General features: G+C 40.6%; 1 protein-coding gene across 2 annotated transcripts in view; it reads left to right on the forward strand.

Moving 5' to 3' along the window:
- Positions 1–671: 671 nt before the first annotated feature.
- ZNF365 (zinc finger protein 365) overlaps positions 672–26,333 on the forward strand; it is a 108,010-nt gene continuing 82,348 nt past the window's right edge. The window contains exons 1-4 of one of the 2 annotated variants that reach the window (XM_032138150.2): positions 676–1,414; positions 3,130–3,885; positions 15,331–15,511; positions 25,742–25,779. In XM_032138150.2, coding sequence (XP_031994041.1) covers positions 3,143–3,885; positions 15,331–15,511; positions 25,742–25,779 — 962 coding nt within the window. In that variant the 5' untranslated portion in view covers positions 676–1,414; positions 3,130–3,142. Of the gene's footprint in view, positions 1,415–3,129; positions 3,886–15,330; positions 15,512–25,741; positions 25,780–26,333 lie in introns of both variants that reach the window. The other variant, XM_032138159.2, reaches the window with a different exon arrangement.

Raw genomic sequence — 26,333 nt, forward strand, 5'->3', positions numbered from 1 at the left:
CAAATGAAGTAGCAACAACGACAACAGCTGACTTTATCAGTGTGTGTCCCGGTCAGGCAGCGTTTTTACCTCCATCACCATCAGCGCATTCGATCCACCGCTATATTAAGAGGTAGGTCCTGATTATCTTCATTTCATAGATTAAGAATTGAAGGAACAGAAAAGTCTACTTACTTGACCTAGGCCCTAGAACCAGGATTTGAATCAAGTCTCATGCCAGAGCTTGGGATCTTCATTGCATTTGATGTGATAATTCATTTGTGAAAAACAAAGCACTTCATTTGTTTTCATTTGTCAAAAACAAAACAAAATCTCAACTAAGATAGAGTTCCTTACGGTTAAAATAAAATCAGGTGTTGAAATGAGTAACAGTAAGCCTTGAGAAAAGACACCCCGAGGAGTCAAGAGGATGCATTAACTATCTACAGATGAACAGAATCTCTTCTTTGAACAAGGTAACCCAACAGTAACTTTTACCTTGGTTTCACATTTCAGGAGTCACAGTAGGGGTAAACCAAAACAGGTTAAAAAAAAAAAAAAAAAAAAAGAGAAAAGCAAAAGCCCAGCAAGCTGAGACATCAGAGTCCTTCAGAAGGAATGATTTGCCGTCTTCTCTTCAGGACATCCCCTCTTTAGGAGGACAAATCTTTTCTCCAGGGAAAGGGGCGTCCTCCTCAGAAATGGGGGTGTAGGTGAGGGATGTTGTTGCTTTAACTGTTTGTTCATAATCCCTGCACTTTACTAGATTTAGTTCTGCCTGTTAACGTAGCCTCAGGACACTTGGCTTGGAAGGCTGGAGTGTACTCTCTGGGTTAGTTATTTTGGGACATTCTCGCCCTGCTGCTTGGGATGAAGAGGTCCTAATTAAATACCCGGACCTGCCAATGGGCAGATTTTCAAAGAAGATGCCCAGCTATGCTGCATCCTCATCCACACTCTCCCGCTCCCCCCAAACTAAGTGCAAAAAACCTTGCCAGGGCCTGCAGAAAGCGCCGCGCCTGCGAGGCTGACACGCGTCTTTCCTTCCCTCCCCCGGGGAATGATCCCAGCATCTCTCGCAGTGATGTCAGTGTAATCCTGAGTCGGATCGGGCTCCCGGCTGGGTGGCGGGGGGGCAGATGATGCTCCCGCCAGCTGGGCAGAGCAAGGGTGTTCCCCGCGGAGGTGGCAGCCCTGGGCCGCGGCGTTCCGGAACCCCCGCACCCACGGCGCGGTGCCCCCGGGGCCCGCGAGCGCCGCCCCCGCTGGCTAGCCGCGCCTCGCTCCGCCCTGGACGCCGCCGGTCCCGGCGCGGAGGTGCGGCGGGGAGTGGGAGCCGGCCCGGCTCAGTCTGATTTACGGCTCTGCTGAAAACCGCTTCGCTCCCGCAGCATCAGCACCGGCGGCGGCGGCTGCAGCAGCAGCAACAAGTCGGGTAAGATTCGGCCGCCGGCCATCTGCGCCCGCGGCTAGGCGGAGGGGACCGGCCGGGGTGGCCGGGGCTGGGGAGGGGGTCCCCGAGCCCGCAGCATGGCGGGGAGTTGGGAGGGCCGGCTTCCCGGACCCTACCAGCAGGAACTCGTGTGCACACGAATCCACTCTGGCACCCGTGGGCTGGCACGCAGCGGAGCGGGGGCGGGGAGAGCTGGGACCCCGGGGCAGGGTCATTGCCAGCCTGCCCTTCTCTGGCAGAGTCACTTAGGGCTCTTCCATCAGCCCCGTGGACTGGGGTTTCCTCTGGGCCCATAAAAGCCTGCGTGCTCTGAAGTGTGTGATTACCCATTTCCCAGTCCAAAATGCCACCCTTTTCCCATTGCCCCCCTAGAATCCTGACTTCCCCTTTCCTTACCTCTTGCCACTGTCTTTGGCCCTGTGCTGAGCCAGGGTTTGCATCTCGTTCCCAGAAAACCAGTGGTTAAACACCCCGGTGTACCCATCACAGGAAGAGGTTCCCCTTTCTGGGGGCCGGGGGCTTCACCTAGAAGCCTTGCCTGCCTCGCTACCTGGGGACCATTTGCACCTCTGCTTTTGAAGTGGTTGAGGACACTTTTCACCCAAAGACCCCAGCTGGGCTCCCTCATTTCGGGTCCAATGCTTGTTACATTTAAGTAGAAACCTTTCATGGAGGAATAGAAGATATGCACTGCTTGCAGAACTGGGTTGCCAACAGTCATCTGTTGCTAGGGTGAAGATAATACATTCCTGCAAGGAAACCAGAACTTCCTGTTATTAAGAGAGTATGCTGATACCTACCTGGTTCACACTTGACCATCCCTAGAGGTTGTCATATAAAATAGCATCTGAGACAAGACAAATCCTTCCAGAACACTCTATTATAATAAAAATCTTGGCCATGGCCCCACTTATGCCAAATGGCATTTGACACATCGGGTCTCCAGGTTTCAGTAAAACCTGGGTCTATTATTGTTACGATTAGCACTTTGGTTTATGTCATCACAGCAATACCTGAAGGAAAAAAAGGCAAAAATTTCAGGGTGAAAAATTTTCAGCTGATTGCAGGCTTAATGCCACTGTGCATAGCTTGAGTAATCTTTCCTGTACTTGAGGATAGGTCCCGAGCTTGCTGTCTTAGGACCCATTTTGACAATTCATGTGAGTTTTCGTATGTTCTTGTGTTCACGCATCTCGGATTGTATCCTTAAAATGGGGCACGGTTTTGCATTTAGTGTGCCAAATTCAGGAGGGGAGGAAACTTGAATTCCACTTCTGGATCTACCACTTTCCATCTGACCTTGGATTAATGGCTTTACTTCCTTGCTTCAGTGTTCTTATCTGTGAAGAGGGAATGTTACCCACCTTTTTGATTCTAGGTAGGAGTTGGCAAACTTTTTCTGTAAAGGTAGTAAATATTTTAGCTTTTAGGAGCATAGAGTCTCTGTCTCAGTTACTCACCACTGCCATGTGGTTTACAATAAATAATACAGAAATTGATACAGCAGCAGTAAATAATGCAGAAATTGATGTAGATGGATTTGGCCCATGGGCTGTAGGTTTTAATTGCAACATAAAATATTATGTGCAAAAGTCACTTGAAACCAAAAAGCCTCTGCTCTCATGGAGATAAGCAGCAATCATTTTAGTAGTGTGTTTTTCAGCCGACTTGTAAACTACCTATTTCCCCCCTCCCAGGACTTTTAGAGTAATGCAACAGAAGGCTTTTGAGGAAAGCAGATATCCCTGGCAGGAGTCCTTTGAGAATGTTGCTGTGTGCCTGCCATTCCGCTGCCCGAGGTGTGGAGACCATACCAGATTTAGAAGCTTGTCATCCTTGAGGGCCCATCTGGAGTTCAGTCACAGCTACGAAGAAAGAACCCTCTTGACAAAATGCAGTCTCTTTCCATCCCTCAAAGACACAGACCTAGTCACTTCCTCAGAACTCCTGAAACCGGGAAAATTGCAGAGCAGTGGCAACGTGGTAAAGCAGAAACCAAGCTATGTTAACTTGTACAGCATTTCACATGAACATTCCAAGGACAGGAAGCCATTTGAGGTGGTGGCAGAGAGGCCTGTGTCCTATGTGCAGACCTACACTGCCATGGACCTCCGTGCAGACTCGCTGGATGGGCCACGGTCGGGTCCTGGACTGCCCACCTCAGATACCAAAGCTTCTTTCGAGGCACATGTCAGAGAAAAATTCAATCGAATGGTTGAGGCTGTGGATAGGACCATTGAGAAGAGAATTGATAAACTCACCAAAGAGTTGGCCCAGAAAACTGCGGAACTGTTGGAAGTTCGGGCAGCTTTTGTGCAGCTGACTCAGAAAAAGCAGGAAGTTCAGAGACGAGAGCGGGCCCTAAACAGACAGGTGGACGTGGCCGTGGAAATGATAGCCGTACTGAGGCAACGCCTGACGGAATCTGAGGAGGAGCTTCTTAGGAAAGAAGAGTAAGTGTTGCTGACAGGGGATGCTAACCCCATTGCTTTAAGCAGCACCCCAATCCCCTTACAAGCAAATGCTAAGCAAGGTTGATTTTTGCTATTTGCAGGTGCCTTGACTGCATTTCTTATTGATATAGTTGAACCAGGAGGCACAAGGCTTTGATATCATTTACCCTCTGTGTGCGTGGTCTGCAACCTAGCAACATTAAAGTCAAATATCTAATTCCTTCTCAACTGGGAATTTGTAAACTACAGATTATGTTTTTAGAGAGAAGACTAGCACAGCCTAGCTATGGTGGGATCCATTCCTAGCACCAAATGGTGTGCAAGGGTGAGTTGAATGGGAAGGCAGAAAGGGTGAGCTAAGTGAGCTGTTCCTTCTTGACAATCTCCGTATTATGAAGTCAATGCAAGATGCTGTCTTAAGTTCAAAAACATTCCTCCAGTGTAAATAAGTTTGGTTTATTTGCCATTTTGTATTATCTGCCCAGGTTAAGTAAATGTTAGTAGCTGAGAATCTATTTAATTTAATTTATATTTGGGAGAAACAGACATAAAGGAACCCAGAGGAAAGACTTTCTGATATTGCTATATTTCCATGATTTAAGTTTGAGACTTGATTTTTTGGAAAATGATGTATATCAGATTAAGTTTTGCCCACTTGCAAAGAGTTGAGATTGGTTTTCACAAGTTATAGATCATAGAAGCTATTTCTTGAGAAATCATCATACTTAGAGAAGCATTTCCCTATCAGTAAGTATAGATTTAAGCCAAACTAGAAAACTAGAAAAAGTATACATAACAAGTCAGTGTATTTCCCAAATGCAGAATGTCAGATTTCATTTTAAATAGAGGTTTAGAAATTCATGGAATCAAAGGACATTAAAATTGATGGAGTAAAACATCCTAGAAGGCAGGTTTCCAAATAATTTGAGTTCTATTGTAGAGATGGATTTAATTTCATCTGTTCTTTGCCCTCTGGCACTCTTCTATTTTGTGTTGTCTCTTAAAATGTAATAATTAAAACTTCCTGAGACACTCCATAGATTAAAGGGATCATTACTTGCTATCACTTTAATGCTTACATTCTATCTTGTGGGGAAGCCTAGACATTTTTTGTTCAGGAGAGACATTTTTTAAATTATGTAGTTAGGATGGATTTGAATCAGCCTCTGACTTACTTTGCTCCTAGGGAAATAATCTCTAATGAAAAATGTTTCCCTTTTGGTTTCTGGTGTTTCCTGGTGGGAAGTTAATGTCTAGACCCGTTAATGGCCACCGGAGTGACCCGCACTGTGCTTTTGAAAAAAGGGCAGATGTGGTTAATCTATGTATAAAGAAAGACCTAGAATTAAATTTGAAAATTTTTGCTTCATTCAGGAGCAGTGAGTTTAAAAGACAACCAAATTAATTTTTTGAACTTATTTATTTGTTGTATTTTACTTATTAATTACACAAGTAATAATGAACATGAGGTCTGGGGTAGTAGTTGCCTGGAGTGATGGGGTCAAGAATGCTTAATTGTCAAAAATATCTGACTAAATAAAAGTGGGCTATGCATGGGTCAGTTACATGTTATGGTTAATCCAAGGATGCCACCTGAGCACGAATTGAAAAACTAAGACATGCTAAAACAGGAAAAACTTGAATAGGACAGAATTATGTGTATAAAAATAGCCTCTCCAATCCAAGCACATCCTATCCTATCCTTCAGAGACAGCCACTGTTAAGTTCCGTAAATGACCTTTTAGACCTTTCCCATGTGCACACACAGATTCTCACACAGATTCCATTTTTCTAAAGGAAATCGTGACACATACTGTTCTGCCACTTGCATGTTGAATTGTTTTTGTTTTTAATATAATAGACTTCAGGCATCTTTTGTTTACTAAATATAGAACTATACTACTCTTTTTGACTGTTGTGTAGTATTCCATGGTATGGATGCATCATGATCCATTTAACCAGTTTGCTATTGACGAATATATAGTTTTATTCCATTTTCCTAGTACTAAAAATAGTGCCTTGGTTATTATCCTTGTACATGTTTGTTCCCATTTTTGTGAGTATACCTGAGGATAAATTATGGGTTTATTTATTTATTTATTTTTTGGAGACAGAATCTCATTCTGTCACCCAGGCTGGAGTGCAATGGCATGATCTTGGCTCACTGCAACCACTGCCTCCCGGGTTCAAGCAATTCTCCTGACTCAGCCTCCGAAGTAGCTGGGGTTACAGGCGCCCACCACTGCACCCAGCTATTTTTTTGTATTTTTAGTGGAGACGGGGTTTTGCCATGTTGGCCAGGCTGGTCTCGAACTCCTGACCTCAGGTGATCTACTGGCCTCGGCCTCCCAAAGTGCTGGGATTATAGTCGTAAGCCACAGTGCCTGGCCACAAGGTGATTTTTGTATGTCATTTTTGGACTAGTAGAAAAAAGCAATGATATTTAAAAAAAAAGAAAGTGTTTTAAATAAAACTGCAGTGAAATTGCCTTAAACTTTTAAACATAAACAAAGTCTTCATTTTTTAAAAACTTTCATTTGAGCCAGTCCCATCAGTTTCTGTATTCAGGCCTCAAATAATCACTCTTTCTGTACATAAAATGGGACTGAAAGAGTCTTGTTTCCAGGGAGGACACTGGAGCTCTTGGTCTAAGAATGAGACTGTGGACAGCACCCTCAGTGTCTGCAGCATCTAGCCTCCCCACACCCGCACCCCTGCCCTCTGAATGGGGATGCAGAGGGAGCTGCCCACCTGTCACACTGTTAATACTGGGTTGATTTGACTGCATCTGCCTGGCTGGGCAGTGGGTGCATCTTCCATCCTAACCATAACCTCAGAGAGCTGTGCCTTCCACCAAAGAGTTGGCCTTTCAGATAAGGGAAGACCCTATTTTGCCAAGGACCATACCAGGAGTTGTGCTCCCCTGCCAAACACTTCCACATGAGCTCCCTAGGCCCATTTGTGAGAGAAAGTAGGTTGTTAACCATTTCATTCACAACTGACTTAAACTCCGGGGACCCTTTGAAACACAGATTGTAGATTTGGTTTAAAAAAAAGCAAACATCTATTATTTAAAATTCACATAAGCTTCTTTTGCTTATGGATTTTTTCCTTCAACTTTTAAAATCCTTTCTTTCAAGTTAAAATAAAAGACCCAAAGGCTGTTTCTGCCCTGAGGTCATCTATAGGCTGAATCAGCCAGATTGTAGAAGTTGTACATAAACTCATAGCAGAGGAGGTTGTTTGAATTGAGAATACACTTGACCCTTGAACGACTAGGTTTGAACTGTGCAGTTCCACTTAAATGCAGAGGTTTATTGTCTGTGCCATCATTGAGACAGCAAGACCAACCCTTCTCTGTCTCCTCCTCCTTTACAATGATCCAGTTCCATTTAATGAGAAGTAAATATATTTTCCTTATGATTATCTTAATAACATTTTCTTTTCTCTAGCTTACTTTAAGAATACAGATACGTAATACATGTCACATACAAAATCTGTGTTAATCATTTGTTTATGTTGTCGGTAAGGCTTCTGGTTAGCAGTAGGCTATTAGAGTTAAGTGTTTGGAGAGTCAAAAGTTATACTTGGATTTTCAACTGCATAGGAGGTTGGTTCACCTAATCCCCGCATTGTTCAGGGGTCAACTGTTTTGCACTTTTGTACTGGTCAGTCTCATTGTAAACCCGTAGAAGGTATCTGTAGGTTTTGGAGTGCAAACCCAAGAAAGAAGTTGCTCATTGTCTTGACAAAGTCAGTGTAACTTTAAAAGTTCTAGTGAAACAGGTATTTACTTATTGAAGAGTATTCAGAGCTAGTGGGTAGTGCTGCCTGTAATCAGGTAAATCAATCCTGAAAACCTTGGTAAGGTAACCCTTAACAAGAAAGGATGGACTTAGTAGCTAGTTTGCTGGCTGAGTTGGTCCCGTAGGGTTTGGAAAATTTGAGTGTAATAAAAGTAATACAAAATTTACATATACAGTTTTCTGCAATATGGTTGAAAAGTCCTGACTGAACATCTGTAATGTGCCCAGTGCTGTGTGAGGTGTGTCGGGGGGAACATAAAATGCTTGCTGTCTTTCCCTAAGGAGTTTGTGTTCTGTATAGGAAGAATAAGGGATACTCACAAACATGCAAGGGGAGTTTTGAGAAGTGCCTCAATAAAGCCACAGTTTCAAGTTGGTGATACATTAGAGAACAGATTTTTATGTGTGGAGAGGCCACACTGAGGAAATGAGGAGGAAAGGCAGAATTTGCATTGATGCCCAGAAGAGAATGACCTTGAAGGGGCAGCAGGGAGGGCTGCTAGAGATGGCCCCTGAGTAGACCAGGTGATTTCTGATTTGAGAACCAGAAGGTTGCCCCTGTTTCCTGCAGGATAACACACTCATTTTATCCATGCAGAAAATAAGGCCCAGAGCAGGGGAATGACTTGCCCAAGGATAGAGATTTAGTAGCAAAGCTGAATCTGGAATTCAATTTCCCTGTCTCTCTGCTGAGTACTTTTTCCATTAGTTCACTGTGTGCCAGCCAGACTCCTGAAAATGTGATTTTTTTCCCCCAAAGCGTCAAGACTTATGTAATACTGAATGTGGCCCATTTTGGATGGGCTTGATTCTTTGCTATTTTGAGAGGGCTGCCATGGTGACATCATTTATTTTTCTGATGTGATTAAAGAAAATGTCAGCTGGTATCTGAGGTGTTGGGAGGCAGGGGAAGGGTGGTATCATCAGTGCGGTCATGATATTAAGCTTCCAGAACACCCAGCCCAGGGCTTTTCACTTGACTCTCAGATGTCCTTGCTTAATTGGGGTAGGGCTTTTGCCACTGCTAGGTTTTGATCACAATGAGAGGACTCTTTGTGATTCGATCTCTAATTTCCATCCTACTCCCTTGCAGGCAGTGACACATAGAATCTGTTTCCCTTTTTCCTTCATCATTTGCCTCATCCCAGCCTAAAGCCATGGAGAAGACAAATCTTTACCGAGTGGTTGCTGAGCAGCAGATACTGATCTAGGTTCCGACCATGGGATGGTAAACCAAATGCGTCCAGTTCCTGCCTTCATGGACTTTATAAACCAGAAGGGAAATTTGACATTAAACAGGTCATTAGGGTATATGACAAAAGAGACATAGAGGGGGTGGTCTGAGCTAGGTAATGCCCATTTAGGTTTTTATCCAGAGCTGACCTTGGAATGCTGGCCTTTAAAAGGCAAATCTGATTTGGTAACTTGCTTTGCAGAACCAAATCCTCTTGCCATTTAATTCATTCCCATTTTTTGATCAGCTAAAGCAGTGACTAGGCAATGTAGTGTCCAGACTGATTCATAGCTAGGAAGCAGGCCAAGAAAAAATCACATTGGATATAGAGATCAGTGGGGTGGAGAAGGGTCTGTTTGCTCCACATTGTTGGTTCGTGCATATAAATGGGGTCCTCTCTTTTCAGGCTGTGTTCCTTGCAGATTTAGAAACTCATATAGAATAAACTAGGTGTCAAGCATACCCTCTCAGGGTTGGCACATGGTAAAATTCGGAAACCCAGGAAAGTTTTTGATTTCTATCTCTGCATATTCTCTTTTCTCCACTCCCCTGCCTCCTATCACATCCCCGCTCTAGGCCCTTGGGACTCAGAATATAGTATTGGTCAACTTACAACCAATGAGAATAGTTTGATTTTCTCATTAGAGTTAAGGGCCAACAAGAGTAGAGATGGGCCATGCCTCCAGACGTGCAGTTGTTGCAGATTCAGGCCTGTGGTGCCGCAAAGAGAGTACAGGAGCTGACTCCATGCTATGGGTTTGCAGCCAAGCTCCCTGTGCTTGGAGGTGGTTGACTCCTGCTTTGGGATTTGCCTTGTGGTTGACATTATGGTCTGTCTGAGGTGCTCTGTGATCAATAGCTAGACTATTTTTAGCCGGAGGTATTTTTACCATTCCATATTCCTCTGAAGAGGTTCATAAATCAGTCATGTAAAATGAAATTTAAATAACTTGGTAGAGCTTTGCCTTTGAGAGGAGAAGCTGATGTTAAAGTGTTTAAGAATAGAAGAGAGGCAGCAGTTTTAGATCCCACCCCCTACTCCTGTAGGAGGTACCCGTAGGTTACTCATTCGTTTTATGCCCCAGTACTTGTCTGGAAAAAGGAAAAAAGAAACTTAAGGATCTGTGTGTTGGTTAATGATTTTCAAGTAGAGATATAGTTGCACATTTCATGCATTCGGCAGAAACGTATTAATCCTGTATTGTGTGCTGGGCTCAGGTTAGATACAGGGGGTACCGGCAGACAGTGAAGGAGCACACAAGGTCCCTGAACTCACTGATTTTATGGTCAAATGGGGAAATGGCACACTGATTCATTGTGATGTGCATGGTAATAGGGTACAAACTTCTGTGGAAAACACAGTAGGCCATGTCATGTACACCTGGACATGTGACTGAGAATATTCCCTGGCAAGAGAGTCTGAGGTTAGAGGAATAGTTAATTGATAATTAATTGTGGGGGCTTGGGAAGAGGAGGAGGAATGACCCTGGCAGAGAGAACAGCATATCCAAAAGTAAGTGTGGCTCAGTGCAAAAATGAAAGAAGTTAAAATAGACATAAGAAATGGTTTGTGGATAGTAGATTATAATAGAAGATAGGATCAGCGTGTTGTCACTCATTAAAATGCATAGTTCAATGCCTATGCAAAATTGGAGTGAGCACCACAGTGCGTGAACGCGTATTTCCATTAATCTCTGCACATGCTTCTAGGGTGTATTGGTCACATGATAGCATATCTTTGATTTTTCTGAATTAACCTGTCTTTAACCTATCTCAGAAGAAGTAACTGAAAGGATTCCATCTGTAAAAAATGAAATAATATTATCTATTTTTCAGACCATATGGTCATCCTGTAAATTAATGAACACGTGTGAATGGATATATTTTCTAACTGAAAGTTTGGCTCTCTGGAAAGGGCTTTTTCACTCATTGCTCACCTTCTACTGTGTTGGTTTCTGGATATCTATCAATTTGACAGATTTCCAGATCTGGAAATCATTCTGCATAATAATGAGCTTCAGGGTCAGTTTCTTATATTATACTGGTATTTCTTTTTTAGTGTCAAATATTGCTTTAAATAAGCATATTTTCTACTGAAGCCTAAAACCTCAGATTTAATAATATTTGGCCTTTTTTTTTTTTTTTTTTAAATAAACAAGAAGTCGAAGATGGGGCCGGAAGTGGCTTAGAACCAGTTAAATTTCCCCAACACTGGTCTGCACCCACACCCTCATTGAGTTTCACTCAGGTTGGCCCTTATCTTCTCATCTGGCCTTCCAGCTTTCACACTGTATTCTGAGTCACAGGGTTGAGAACCAGAAATAAAACCACACAAGTCTTCTACTGTTCTATCCGATAGCATCATATTATTCTTCTTCTTAGTCACATTTAACTAGCTTTGTAATTACGTGTTTATTTCAGTATTCCCTTCTTTCATTGTTTGACTCTCTCACTATATGTATCCATTATATGCTAATGTAAATAACATATTTTTATGAAAAATAACTGTTTTCCCAAAAATAATTTAGTGAAAAGAGTGGTATTGTTTTAAAAGTTTATGTGTGGCTTCATAGAAGTCAGCTGGACTTTGGTAGTTCCACATTCAGTCTGTTGCAAATTTGTTGTTTTGGTTGAAACAGATGAAGAAAATCTAGTCTCCCATAGATATGTAGTAGGAAATGGAGGGGTATTTTAATAGCCTTCTCAGATAATCGTGGATATTTTGCTTTGATGCTGTGCCAAATGTGACAGTTGGTAGTTTCTTAAAGAGTCATTGCAATGTGGGATCTGAAACCATATCAGTGAACATTTTGTACTGTCTTACGTCGAAATCTATTGGTCTGTCTTGCACTTTGAATGGATATTCTATTGTTTGGAGTGTAAATATGAAAGAGGTTACAAACGCAATGTGTTTAACCCCTTTTCTTTTCCATTCAGAAAAACCCCAAGATTCTATGAGGAAATAAGAGGTGGTTCTGGATATTCATCCAGACTGAACAGGATATGAATGAAGGGTGGATCTGAGATGTACACACATGATATTCCACAATTAGTCACTTGGTTTTGATACCCTTTTCATCTAACAAAGATACCCTACACTATCTCAGTATGATGAACTTCTCCAGTCTTTGTCTTGTGTTTAACCTGTCTTTTAAAACAAAATCATAGTACACCATCAATCTTGTTTTAACTGTTTTTTTTTTTCACCCTAGTTGATATAATACATCTACAAACTGAAATTAGGTTAGCAGTTTGTGCCAGGTTGGTTGACAAATACAGAGGGTATTAACTTCTCAGCTTCAGGGCACAAGATAATTGGTTGAGAGAAGTTAGAAAAAAGATCCTTCTTTTCTATAACATGGCATAACATTTCAGGAGCATATTAAAATTAATATTAAAAATTAATATCAGCATTAATATTAATTTTTAAAAGTTTCATATAGAAATAGTGGCAAAATATGTGATTTAAAAATACAGCCACAATCATAAAAGGTGTTGCATTCAAATTTGTTCTCTTGCTTTGGTGATGCTAATCCCCTGAGATTAAGCCATCAAATATTGCTGTCTTCGCATATGCTAGACTGTATAGCATGAGAGCTCTGGAATAGTAAATGTGCACAGAGATAAAAGACAGGGAAAAAATACTGGATATTGACAGTAGTTAGTTCTGAGTGGTGGGATTTTGGGTCATTTTTAGTTTCTTCCTTGTCCTTTATAAACATTAATTACAACAAATACTTATTCAATATTGTGTGTCAAACACAATTGTGTTGAGTGCTGGACTTAGACTGGAGAACAAAAGCTGATTCTGTCCCTGCCCAGTTGAATCCTCCAAAAGGTCAATTTTTATATTTTCTTTAATATATGTGAACCATTTCCATAATAAGATATAGGAAATATTGACCAAAATGAATTTTTAAAAATGGTACTTTTTTTTTAACTTTTGGTTGTTTGCCCTATAAGTACAGTTTGGAGACAGTTGTATCGTTCAGTTATCCTAAATATCTCCCAGGAAATCTCTACAACAGGCTTGTAGAAATTTAGATTCTCAGACTCCAAATGAATTGAAGCCTTAATGTTGGAAATAAGAAGTAGTAACCATTTTCCTGTGGTGTGTTTCCAGAATACTCCATCCCAAAGGACCTAAACCATAAGCAAGAACCACGAAAGGGCTGGGGATGCATTCACATGGGCCCGCCACTCGTTTGCTGCTAGTTAAGCTTTGTGGCTCATGTAGGAAGCAGATCAAAGTGAATGACGGTAGAGCTTAAAAATTGGCTTGTGTTCATGGCCTGAATAATGAAGACCTTGAAAAGTACACATCTTCTATTGAGGGCTAATATGGAAACATCTGGAAATAAACTTGAAATTTGATGATGAAAAAAATTCTTTTCCAGAAGGACTCTTATTTCTTGTGTGCGGATATTTCTTAGCTACTGAAAGATGATGGAATTATTATGGAATTAGGGTTTATGTTTGATCCTCGATGGGAAACTGGAAAAAACAGGGGCTGGTATCACTAGCATTTATTTGAGTGAATCACTATTAGAGCCAGCCTGTTATCTGTTTTTATAAATATGTAATTCCCAAAGTTTTGTAAGGATGTGTGATTCTATAGGAAGTGTCAGAAAAGTTTCAGTATGGCCATGTGTGCCATAATATATTTGTGAGAGAAAAATCATGATTAATTGTAAAAGTGGCACACTGGCTATTAGTACAGACGAAAAGAGCTGGAAGTCACTACCAACTATTTTGCAAAGATCTTATGTAAAACTGTGACTTCCTGAGCCAGACTTCCCTGAAGTTCTACTCCCAAGAGAATTACAGAGCTCAGTGGAAAATAAAGTTCAAGTGGAGGTTGAGAAGATGCAGAAAAGCCAATGAATTTAATTGACTGTCTAGAACAACTGAATGAGGTTAGATAAACAAAAATTAGCATTCACGAATCAAAATTGAAAGAGCCTGAAAGGACAGAAAGTGGAGTCTTTAGAAACTTGTGTAAGTTGAACATTGCAAAAACAGTGAGAGGCCATTCCTTGAAGATTGAGAGAGATTTTGGAGACATGTAAAGGAAATACTACCCAACGGATAGTAAAATTATGGAACTCGTTAGCTCCACTGGGACTGGCAGAACATACAAGGGTGATGACTAAAAGGATATTCATGGCTTCTTATTAAGTGAAGACAATAGGGTGGAGAGAAATCTGGCAATATACACCTATTCATAGTGGTGATTACTGGGTCCTCGGCCTGGGAAAGAGGGTGTGGAGAGAGGGGAATTGAGAGTTGAGGGCAAGGTAGGAAAAGAAGAAAAACTGTGTGTATGTGTGCTTGGGTGGGTGTGTTTGGGGATGAGTGTGATGTTCATGATGATGGCTACCAAGATAATGGTGGTGGTCTCAGGATAATGGAGTTTTAGGTGATCTTTCCTTTTTTATATTTCTAATGGGTTATTTGAATTTTTTAAATAGCTTGTTTATAAATCAGAAAAAATACCATTTTCATATTTCCATTAAAAATGAAAGCAAAATATAAGATGGTAATAAAGTTATTAGAATTTTTCTGGATTTGTAATCTACTTGTGAATTATGTAGATAAAGGAGTAGTTGAAGTATTTTGCTTAGCTTCTTAGGGGAGGGCAACCCATGCATTGCTTCTCTTATGTCAGCATTAGAATAGTTTTCCCAGTGGTCTTTGGGTTGACCTCATGGTAGCTGTATGGGCTGTTTTGTTCTAAGCTAAAAAATATGCTATTGGACAAGATGACTCATTTGATGTGCTGTTTTGGTGCTCAGCTTGGCCTCTTGCTCCTATAATTTCTCTCCCTGTAGAGTTTTCTCTCTCAATCGACAGACTTTAAAAATCCAAGTCAGAGCTTGTCTTAAAAACAATACATCCAATGTTTTCCCATCTCATTTGTAATAAAACCAGAAGTCTCACAGTGACCTGTGAGGTCCTATCTGGCTCCCTCCTCCATGGAGACCCCCTTGCTGTACCTCAGACCCATCTGCATGTCCCTGGTTTGCTCTTCCTAAACACCTGCATGGCTTCTTCCTCGGGTCTCTGTTCAAATGTCACCCCATTCAAAAAGTCATTTCTAACTTTGCTTTTAAAAATATTATTCACTCCTCTTCTTCCTCTCTCACTGTCCCCTTGCACCCAGTTTCAATTTTCTTAGCACTTATGACATATATTTATTTGTTTGTTTTATAGTGACTCTTTTCCTCTACTAAAATACAGTCTCTAAATGTAATCACTAAGAGGTGACTACCTCTCTCGTCATTGCCATGGAGTACTGCCTAGGATGTTAACTGACAAATAGTAGGCACTCAATAAATATGTGTTGAATGAACGAATTCCTTGCCTCATATTTCCATTTTGTGTTCTGACATTTTTGCCTTGCAGAGAAGTTGTCACATTCAACCATTTCCTGGAAGCGGCAGCTGAGAAGGAGGTTCAAGGGAAAGCCCGGCTCCAGGACTTTATTGAGAATCTGTTACAGCGGGTAGAACTGGCAGAGAAGCAGCTCGAGTACTATCAGAGCCAGCAGGCCTCTGGTTTTGGCCGTGACCTCAGCGGGCACGTGGTGAGTCACCCCGGGCTGGCCACCAAGTGTAAGGTCCCTGTGGTTGGTGAGAATGGGCTGAGGACAGAGGAAAGGGAGCTGGGTGACTTGCAGGGACTCTCTAGACATCATTTGGGAGCACTGCCTGGGCCATGCCTGTGTTGTGGAAATGTTACTAGGGAGTCCAGGACGCCTGGAAATAAGGTAAATGCTGCATGTGCCGTTTCCAGTCCCTCTTCACCCTCCCACTCCACACCATGCTGAGTTGGTAGAAATATATATTTTTTAAATTAGTAAAATAGAAGAATTTGAAGTATCCAAAGAAATCATTCATTTCAATTTTGATGTTCAAGTAGCTGAGAAGTTATTATCATGTTTTGGAGCTCTTCAAGAGAATCTTACAAAATTCGGTAAAGTAGGATCAAACCACATACACATTTTTTTCCTTAATAGGGAGGCAAGCATGGTTCAACAGACTCTATAGGTCAAAATTCTTCATACAGATTTTCAAAAAGACAGAAAGATTCACAGGTAATAGTTGTAGGGTAGATTCCTGCATACAGTTTTGCATATAGTTTCAGGAGTTTAAGAAATGCCTAAAGCCCAGATGAGATCCCTGGATATGGATAAAGATCCAGGTTCTCATAAGTGGCTTGATCAGGATTCCCTTGGTCTCGTTGGAGGGCGGAGGGAGGTACAAATAACCGTGCTCTAGGTCGGTGGGGGGCGGGGGTGGGTGGTCATATTTGCCCTCTCTACAGTTTCCTACAACAAAGCCAAGGAAATATTTTGGATACCCCAAAGTGGTTTATTTATAACATTTTCATTACTTATTGAACTTTATTTATGCTTACCTCCTTCCTAGAAGATTTAAAAATAAGTTTGTTTTTTTTTTTTTTTTTTTTTTTTACTGCTTCCACCCCCGCAGCAAATGGGCTCTATTATAAGGAAAAGAAAAATAGGCAACATTTATGCTGATCAAAAGATTAGCAAGGTTGCTATTGGTTGATTTAAAAGTTTACTTAGAGCTTTCTGGAAGCCAGGGTGAAAAGGCAACATGATTAGATAAGAAAACTAATTGTCCAGAAGAACGAATGAAATGAAAGGCAGGTGGATAAAAGAAGGAACAGCAGAGAGGAAGGGAGGAAAGACAGAAAGAAATGAAGAAATCCTACATGGTGCTTGCTGTAATCATGTACACTTGGCCTTAGCGCAGCTCAGTGATATAAGCCCCAGAACTTTCCAGAACCAAAAGAGACTGGAAGGAAGTGTGTTACATCTGTGAGGTTTCAGGCATTATATTCAAAGAAGTCTCATCCATGTAACATATTTATTATTTTCTGGGTGGATGTCTGTGGTCTTCTACTTGAAATGCTTCTGAGGGGGAAGTCACACCACACTGATCCCTCTCCGTCTCCTCCTTGGGAAACTGTGAGAGTGTCCAGCCTTGACTAGCTGTGGCTGGAGGGACTATCTGAGCCTCTTTCTGCCATCTTCTTTCATCCTGCCTTCTTAAGAGAGGGTTGGGGCATGAGGTTATGGTGCCCAGATGTGAGGTGAAAAGGCCTGAAAATGCCTGGCTTCCGGTTTATTCTTACTCTGCTTCTGACTGGGCAAGATAGTTAGTCTTCCTGGGCCTATATTTCTTCTGTAAAATGAAGGGGTTGGATTCAGTGCTTTCCAAGTTGTTTTGGCCTCTTAGCTTATGTGAGCATCACCTGACTTTGATGGCTAGGAATTCTAAAATTAAAATGTAGCATTGACACTTTCATATTTAGAATTATAAGTCATCCAGAGCTAAGAAATGTATGAAATCTTCTGATACTCAGCCAAGAGGAATCTCAAAGAGAGAAAACAATGGAAGGCAAGGAGGAAGAAAGGCAGCCCATTCATTCTCTCTTTTAAAATTGTTTTTGCTCACCTCTTTTGCTTAGTTTATTTTTTGGCTTGAAAGTTGAACATTTTTTAAAGAAACATAGCCAGTCATTATTTCTCATCATGCCAAATAATGTCATCAAAAGTTGGGTAGCATTTTGGCTCTTCTAGTTAGATATGTACATGCAAGATTATATCCAGTTGTGTTGCTTTACAATGTGACACATTCTGAGAAATGTGTGATTGGGCAATTTTGTCATTGTGTGAACATCATAGAGTGTATTTACACAAACCTACATGGTATAGCCTACCACATGTCTAGGCTATATGGTATATGGCCTATTACTCCCAGGCTATAAACTTGTACAATGTATTACTGTACTGAATACTGTAGGTGATTGGAACACAATGATAAGTATTTATGTATCTAAACAGATAGAGAAGAAGAGAAGGTACAGTAAAAATATGATATTAAAAAAGGTAAGAAATAGTATAGCTGTATAGGGCATTTACCATGAATGGAGCTTGCAGGATTGGATTTGCTCTGGGTGAGTCAGTGAGTGTCTGTGACATTACTGTACACTACTGTAGACTTTATGAACACTAAATTTGTTTAAAACTTTTCTCTCAATAATAAATTAACCTTAGCTTACTATAACTTTTTTACCTTATAGACTTTTAAATTTTTTTTAACCTTTTGACTCTTTTGTAATAACAGCTTAAAACACAAACATTATATAGAAGTACAACAATATTTTCTTTTTAAAATATTTTTTTATTTTTAATTTTTGATTTCCATTGGTTTGGGGGAACAGGTGGTGTTTGGTTACATGAATAAGTTCTTTAGTGGTGATTACTGAGATTTTGGTGCACTCATCACCCAAGCAGTGTACACTGTACCCAGTTTGTAGTCTTTTATCTCTCACACCCTTCCCACCCTTTCCTCCTCCACCCCTTCCCCCGAGTCCTCAAAGTCCATTGTATCATTCTTAAGCCTTTGCGTTCTCATAGCTTAGCTCCCACTTATGAGTGAGAACATACGATGTTTGGTTTTCCATTCCTGAGTTACTTCACTTAGAATAATGGTCTCCAGTTCCAACCTCGTTGCTGAGAATGTCATTATTTCTTTCCTTTTTATGGCTGAGTGGTATTCCATGGTATATATAAACCACAATTTCTTTATCCATTCATTGATTAATGGGCATGGGCATTTAGGCTGGTTCAGTATTTTTTCAATTGCAAATTGTCCTGCTGTAAATGTATGCAATTATCTTTTTCATGTAATGACTTCTTTTCCTCTGGGTAGATACCCAGTAGTGGGATTGCTGGATCAAATGGTAGTTCTACTTTTAGTTCTTTAAGAAATCTCCACACTGTTTTCCATAGTGGTTGTACTAGTTTACATTCCCACCAGCAGTGTAAAAGTGTTCCCTTTTCGCCACATCTCTGCCAACATCTATTTAAAAACTTTTTTTATTATGGTCATTCTTGCAGGAGCAAGGTGGTATCACATTGTGGTTTTGATTTGCATTTCCTTGATCATTAGTAATGTTGAGCATTTTTTCATATGTTTGTTGGCCATTTGTGTATCTTCTTTTGAGAATTGTCTATTCTCGTCCTTAGTCTACTTCTGATGGGATTTTTTTTTCTTGCTAATTTGTTTGAGTTCCTCGTAGATTCTGGATATTAGTCCTTTATCAGATGTATAGATTGCGAAGATTTTCTCCCACTCTGTGGGTTGTCTGTATACTCTGCTGATTATTTCTTTTGCTGTGCAGAAGCTTTTTAGTTTAAGTCTCATCTATTTATCTTTGTTTTTGTCGCATTTGCTTTTGGGTTCTTGGTCATGAAGTCTTTGCCTAAGCCATTGTCTAGAAGGGCTTTTCCGATGTTATCTTCTAGAATTTTTATGGTTTCAGGTCTTAGATTTAAGACCTTGATCCATCTTGAGTTGATTTTTGTATAAGGTGAGAGATGAAGATCCAGTTTCATTCTTCTACATGTGGCTTGCCAATTATGCCAGCACCATTTGTTGAATAGGGTGGCCTTTCCCCACTTTATGTTTCTGTTTGCCTTGTCGAAGGTCAGTTGGTTGTAAGTATTTGGCTTTATTTCTGTGTTCTCTATTCTGTTCCATTGGTCTATGTGCTTTTTTGTTTCTTTGTTTTTGTTTTTTTTGAGACGGAGTCTTGCTCTGTTGCCAGGCTAGAGTGCAGTGGCGTGATCTCAGCTCACTGCAACCTCCACCTCTCAGGTTCAAGCGATTCTCCTGCCTCAGCCTCCTGAGTAGCTGGGATTACAGGCACCTGCCACCACGCCCAGCTAATTTTTTGTATTTTTAGTAGAGATGAGGTTTCACCATTTTGAACAGGCTGGTCTTGAACTCCTGACCTCAGGTGATCCGCCCGCCTTGGCCTCCCAAAGTGCTGGGATTACAGGTGTGAGCCACTGCGTCCAGCCCTATGTGCTTGTTTTTATACCAGAGAAGTACAATAATATTTTCTTTATGTGCTTTATTCAATAAGCTTTTTTTCTGTTTTTACATTTTTTAATTTTGCTTTTAAGCTTTTTTTTTTTGGTTAAAATCTAAGACACAAATACACACAGAGCCAGGATTCTCAATATTCCTGTTCACATTTTGTCCCACTGGAAGGTCTTCAGAGGCTATAACGTGTACTGAGCTGTCATCTCCTATGGTCACAACACCTTCTTTTGGAATACTTCCTGAAGGACCTACCTGAGGCTGTTTTACAGATAACATTTTATTTTTATAGAACAGGTACACTCTAAAATAGAAAGATAAAAAGTATAGTGTAGTAAATACACAAACCAGTAGCATAGTTGTTTATTGTCATTATCAAGTATTATGCTCTGTACATAATTGTGTGTGCTATACTTCTATGTGACTGGCAGCACAGTAGATTTGTTTACACCAGCATCACCACAAACAAGTAATTCATTGTGCTGCGACCTTATAACAGCTATGGTGTCACTTGGTGATAGGAACTTTTCAGCTTTATTATAATATTATGGGACCACCTTCGTATATGCAGTCTGTCGTTGACTGAAACGTTGTTTTTTAGTACATGACTGTGTATATGTGTGCACCACACACAAATGTACATATACATGTACATGCATGCATATACACACATAAATACATGCATAAAAATGTACGCATACATATATACATACACAGATGGTGGGAAATTAATAAATATTTATGTTTGTACCTTCTGTATTCCAAATATGATATGATCTACCCTCATGGACTTGCTATACCGAAGAAAAAATGGACTAATTCAAATAAAATAAAGTACAATTAGAATATAGCAAGAAATTTAGAGATGAGAGCTGTGTATGAGTGGGACATGATCAGGCTGTGGTGAGGGAACTATTTGAGGGTTGGAGGGAGGATACGTTGCCCTAGGAAGACCAAGAATGAGGTATGTGATTTCTGAAAGGATTAGGCAGATGTGGTTTCCCCTTGTTTCCTTGTATAGTACTCTAAACTCTGCTTTGAACCATAGTCAGCCACATTATGACACAGTCTGCAGACCCTGTAGACCATTTTTTCTTATAACAGTGTGTTTCATTGTCATACAGGTTGAGTATACTTTATCTGAAATGCTTGGGACCAGAAATGTTTCAGATTTTAGATTTTTTTAGAGTTTGAAATACTTGCATTCAGCTTACTGGTTCAGCATTCCTAATCCAAAATCAGAAATCCAAAATGCTCCAGTGTGAGTATCTCCTTGGAGGGTCATGTTGGCTCTCAAAAAGTTTCACGTTTTGGAGCTTTCGGATTTTGGGTGTTTGGGTTAGGGATATTCAGGCTGTGGTAGTTAGCACTATGTAAAATTATATTCATTTGTTTAATCAGTAATTGTGTCCCCCTCCTCACTGAGAGCAGTTTCCTCAGTACCAGTAAGTTCTGCACCCCAGTAAATATGTGTTAAATGAATTACTGCTAGTCCTGATTTAGCAACCTGCAGGACATAAATGCAACACTTAAAATAAGATTATCCAAGCTGTTCCATGACCTTCCATTTGAGCGGTTGTGTGAGTGATTTTGACAGATGGGATAGTAGGTCACTTTGTATCTAATTCGGCACCATTTTTCAGAGCATAAAGATAAAATATCTGAATAAGCATATTATATTTTTAGAAATCAGCCAGGTGAACAAGAACATAAATGCTCAAGGGAATTGAGGGAAAGATACAGATACCAAAACATTATTTCAGCAAAGGCACTAAATGTGAGGGGAAGGAAATTTTTCCATAGCACAAAAGATTCTTTAATGCTATAAGCCACCTTAGAAAGAATCAACTTACATATCAATCTAGGAATTTCACTGCTCTCTAGAGGTGGTAATGAGAAAGAGAGGGAAGAGAAGAGAGGGAGGGAACTAAGGTGGTTATAAGAAGGGAGATGAGGATCTACACTGTTTTTTTTTTTTTTTTTCTTTTTCTTTTTCTTTTTTTTCTTTTTCGGGAGAACGGGGTCTCGCTATATTGCCCAGGCAGGTCTCGAACTCCTGGGCTCAAGCTATCCTCCCGCCTCTTGCCTCCCTGAGAGCTGGGATTACAGGCGTGAGCCACCGCGCCCGGCCGATCTACACTGTTTTTGTAGTGCAGCCTTAGTGGAGAGAGTGAGATCCGGGCTGGGGATGGTATTCCTCATTGTTCTAAAGGAGGGAGCTCAGGTGTGCAAGCAAGAGGGGGAAAGTGGGGAGTAGAGTCAGAATCTTCGGCTTATTCTGCAGTGCACTGGGGCAAGAAGCTGTCCTCGGTGTGGCTGAGGCTTCAGAAGCGTGGGTTTCTGGGGTCTCTATATCTTCACTAAGCTGGGCCAAAGATATTATTCAAAACTTTCTTTGTTAAAAGCATCTGAGTTATTCTTTGTCTCTATAGCCACAGATACCCTGGGCAGATTTGGCACTTTGATGATATCCTGGGCACAGATTTGGCAGTTCGATGATATCAAAGATGTGGCTTCTTATTTTATAGGTGAATGTATATTACAGGCTGAGCATCCCTATTCCAAAAATCTGACATTCTTTTTTTTTTTTTTTTTTTTTTGAGGCCAGGCTGGATCAAGTGTGATCATGGCTCACTGCAACTCTGCCTTCCGGTTCAACGATTCTCTGCCTCACCCCCTGGATGGCGGTTACATAGTAGAGACGGGGGGTTTCACCATATGGGCCAGGCTGGTCTTGAACTCCTGACTTCAGGTGATCTGCCCATGTCGGCCTCCCTAAGTGCTGGGATTGCACGCGTGAGCCACTGCACCAGGCCAAATCTGACATTCTAAATGCTCCAAAATCCAAAACATTTTGAAAGCTCCAGGGTCATGCTCAAAGGAAATGCTCATTGGAGCATTTCAGTTTTCATATTTCTGGATTAGGGTTGCTGAACTGGTAAGTAGAATGCAAATATTCTGAAATTCTAAATCTGAAGCACTTCTGGTCCCAAGCATTTTGGATAAGAGTTAGTCAAACCTGTACTTAGGTTGGCTTTTAGTACAAGGCTATTTATATTTTTCCAACCTGGGACCTTGATCAAAGGCTCTTTTGATCCTCATCTTAACATCCTCCTCTCCCTAATCAAAAAGAAGACAGAAGCATTGGACTAGGAGAAAATGGAAGTAGGTAGACGGGCTAAGTGGGAAAAGGTTTTCCATCTGCCTGACGCCAAAGGGGCCAGGAGGAACAGTGGCCTCTTGTGTTCACAGGGGGAGCAGAGGAAATTCTGTGGTGGCTGTGATGATAAGCCCCGGCCTCCACCCCAAACCTCATCATTTATAGGATCTTTGGAGGAATTCTAGTCCAGCTATTGATTCCACTTAATTTATTGTGTACATACTTCTTTGTTCTTATATGTATGCACATGAACACATAGTTTTTAAGAAGACAGTACGGAGTGAAGGCTTGTTCAGGCTTGGAGTCTACTAACTTGGATTTGAAGCCCAGCCCGAACACTGGTAAAGCACTGAGGCTTCAAATCAGTTACTTAACTCTGCTGCCTTAGCTTCCATATCTGTAAAATTGGAATGATGATGCTTACCTCCTAGGGCTGCTGTGAGGTTAATCTGCCTGTTATGTGGTCAGTATTTGATCTGGCGTGTGACATCTAGACATGCACAATTTATAGTACCTTTATATGTGTGAGCTTCATGACCCATCTTTACTCATCTTTATCATGCATTTCCCTCTCGGTAAGACAAAGTAAAGTCCTTTCATTTCTTGAGGTCCCAGCAGGGCCCATTAGTGACAGTCATAGTCACTAAGGTTGGAGTTCTAAAAACATTTTTGAAGTCAGAGATCACTTTGAATATATGATAACATTGTTAGCCTTTTTCTCAGGGACAGAAGCATACACACACATGTATTTGCTCTCTCTCGCTCTCTCTCTCTCTCTCTCAATTTTGCATAAAATTCCAAAAAGCAGTGTGTATACAAATGTATGCAACAAATCATTAAACTGCCACTTACATACATACAAACGGTAAAGTGAACGCATTTTGTTATGCTCTAATAATTAAAAAAAATAAGGAGGAAAGATTTAAAGGAAGAAAAACCTTGTTTATTTTTACAATTTATAAATTGATTGAATTTCACTGAAGGAGCCCAGCTGCGAAATAATTATTGGTGATGGTGGGGTAGAGAAAGTTGATGCTAGTGCCTTCGGTTCCCCAGAAGCTACCAGCCTGGCGTTTGTCTGTCCCACCTTCTTTGTCTGTTGCATAATCTTTGGGACCTCATGTGAGAACGTTGCCTTTTTCTATTACAATTTACTAATCTGAAGCCGAACCTAGCCTGCATGAGCAGGCTTAGAATATTACTGAGTTCTGATTGTGTCAAAAGACAGAACACAAGAATCCTATCTTGTCTCCTCATGACTTAAGCCTCCTTTTTTTTTTAAAGGAACTTCCTTTGTGGCTTGCTGCAGACAGAAGAATGCAGGCAGTGATCCTGTTAGGCTGAGCTTGGGTTTTCAGATTATTTTAGTACAGCAGGGACATATGTCTTGGCCACACTGGCCCAAATACCAAGGTGGCCGCCTCTCCATATTTTATTTGTCGTTTCTCTTCTTCTGTTGGTCTGCCTGCTAATGTGACACTACTTATTTTAGTGAAAACTACATGAGGAAGATCAGGATCAGGAGGATGGAAATACACTGCCTATACACTGGATGGTGACATCTCTATCACAAAATGATAATTATCAGTTTATTCTGCAGATGAGAATATTCCAAGCCCTGCCACAAAAGTGCATGCAGATATTTCATTGCATGAGTTATTAGGAGTGGGAAATCATCTCAATGATAGACAGCCTCAGGGACAGCTGTGGGGTTGTTCTTCGTATTCTCCCATTTTAGGAATGATGTATGATAGGCAAGAAACCTTTTATGTCAGTGTTCCCCTTAGTTGATACATTGTGACTGGCCACAGCTATAGATTAGCTGCAAATATAGCCTGAATCAATCAAGAAATCATGGCGGATCATTTCAGGTTTTCAAATTTTATGTATTTATCTTATTTCAATGGTTTTGGGGGGAACAGGTGGTTTTTGGTTACATGAATAAATTCCTTAGTGGTGATTTCTGAGATTTTGGTGCACCCATCATGTGAGCAGTGTACATTATACCAATATGTTGTCTTTTATCCGTCACCCCACTTCTTAAATAACTAAAAGTAGAACTACTGTTCGATCCAGCAATCCCACTACTGGGTATCTACCCAAAGGAAAAGAAGTAAATTATATGAGAAAGACACATGCACACACATGTTTATAGCAGCACAATTTGCAACTGCAAAAATATGGAATCAGCCTAAGTGCCCATCAACCAACGAGTGGATAAAGAAAATGTGGTATATGTGAACCATGGGATACTACTCAGCCATAAAATGGAATGAAATAGTGGTCTTTGCAGCAACTTTGATGGAGCTGGAGGCCATTATTCTAAATGAAGTAACTCAGGAATGGAAAACCAAGTATCTTATGTTCTCACTTATAAGTGGGAACTAAGCTATGAGGATGCAAAGGCATTCCAGTATTTGGAAACATATTTCTTCAAATGTTGTTCTACTGGGAGGCTCTTTTGAGTGTTTGAGATTTTTGAGATCTGCTGACATAGACTTCTCAGAAATCTCAGAACAAGTGCCCACAGAGGCTCCTGGAGTAAGCAAGCAAAGGCTGAGCATGAAATGTTCTTGTTCACTGATGCAATGGATGGTGCTGCAGGTCATGCTACCAGTAGCAGTCACTGACTCCCTTAATGGGAATGCAGTTTTTAGAAAGTACAAGAAATATTTTAAAAACCAAATCCAGTCCTCAAATGCAGTAACATTTTTTCTTATTTGTTTTCCTTCAGCTTACAGACATCTCCTCAAATAGGAAGCCCAAATGCCTGTATGTATGTATTTTTATACTTGGGCCATTTGACAATGTTTGTATTGTATGTTTTCCTGTTGCATTTTATATGAGATCATATCTATTTTATATGATATCTATATTATAAATGGCTTTGAGAGGCTTAAATGAAAACTGACCAGCATGCGTACCTAACTTTGTGAAAAGTTGATGTGACCTTTTAATATCCTATTAGTCTATTAGTATATGCCACTATGATGGTACTGGAGGAATATTTTTAGAGTATTATGTAGTATAACTTTCTCTTATTAAGGTATAGCGTGGTCATAATAACTCTATAGTACTATTAATGTAGTTCATGTACTACATTGTTTATGTAAATTCATCCTGGCAGTCATATGCTTTACAACGTCTATGCAGTGAATTTGTCTGAGTCTGCTAGTCGTCATTTAACAAGTCAAGAGACATGAGTTCTGGTCTCATCTTCTCCATAGACCAACTATCTGTATTATTCTGGGTAGTCATTAACATTTTCTGTACCTCAGTCTTATCACTGTAAATAGAACTAGTAATATCTCCCTGGGAATTTAGTA

The sequence above is a fragment of the Hylobates moloch genome, unplaced genomic scaffold (assembly GCF_009828535.3).
Source record: "Hylobates moloch isolate HMO894 unplaced genomic scaffold, HMol_V3 SCAFFOLD_3, whole genome shotgun sequence".
In the NCBI taxonomy this organism is placed as follows: Eukaryota; Metazoa; Chordata; class Mammalia; order Primates; family Hylobatidae; genus Hylobates; species Hylobates moloch.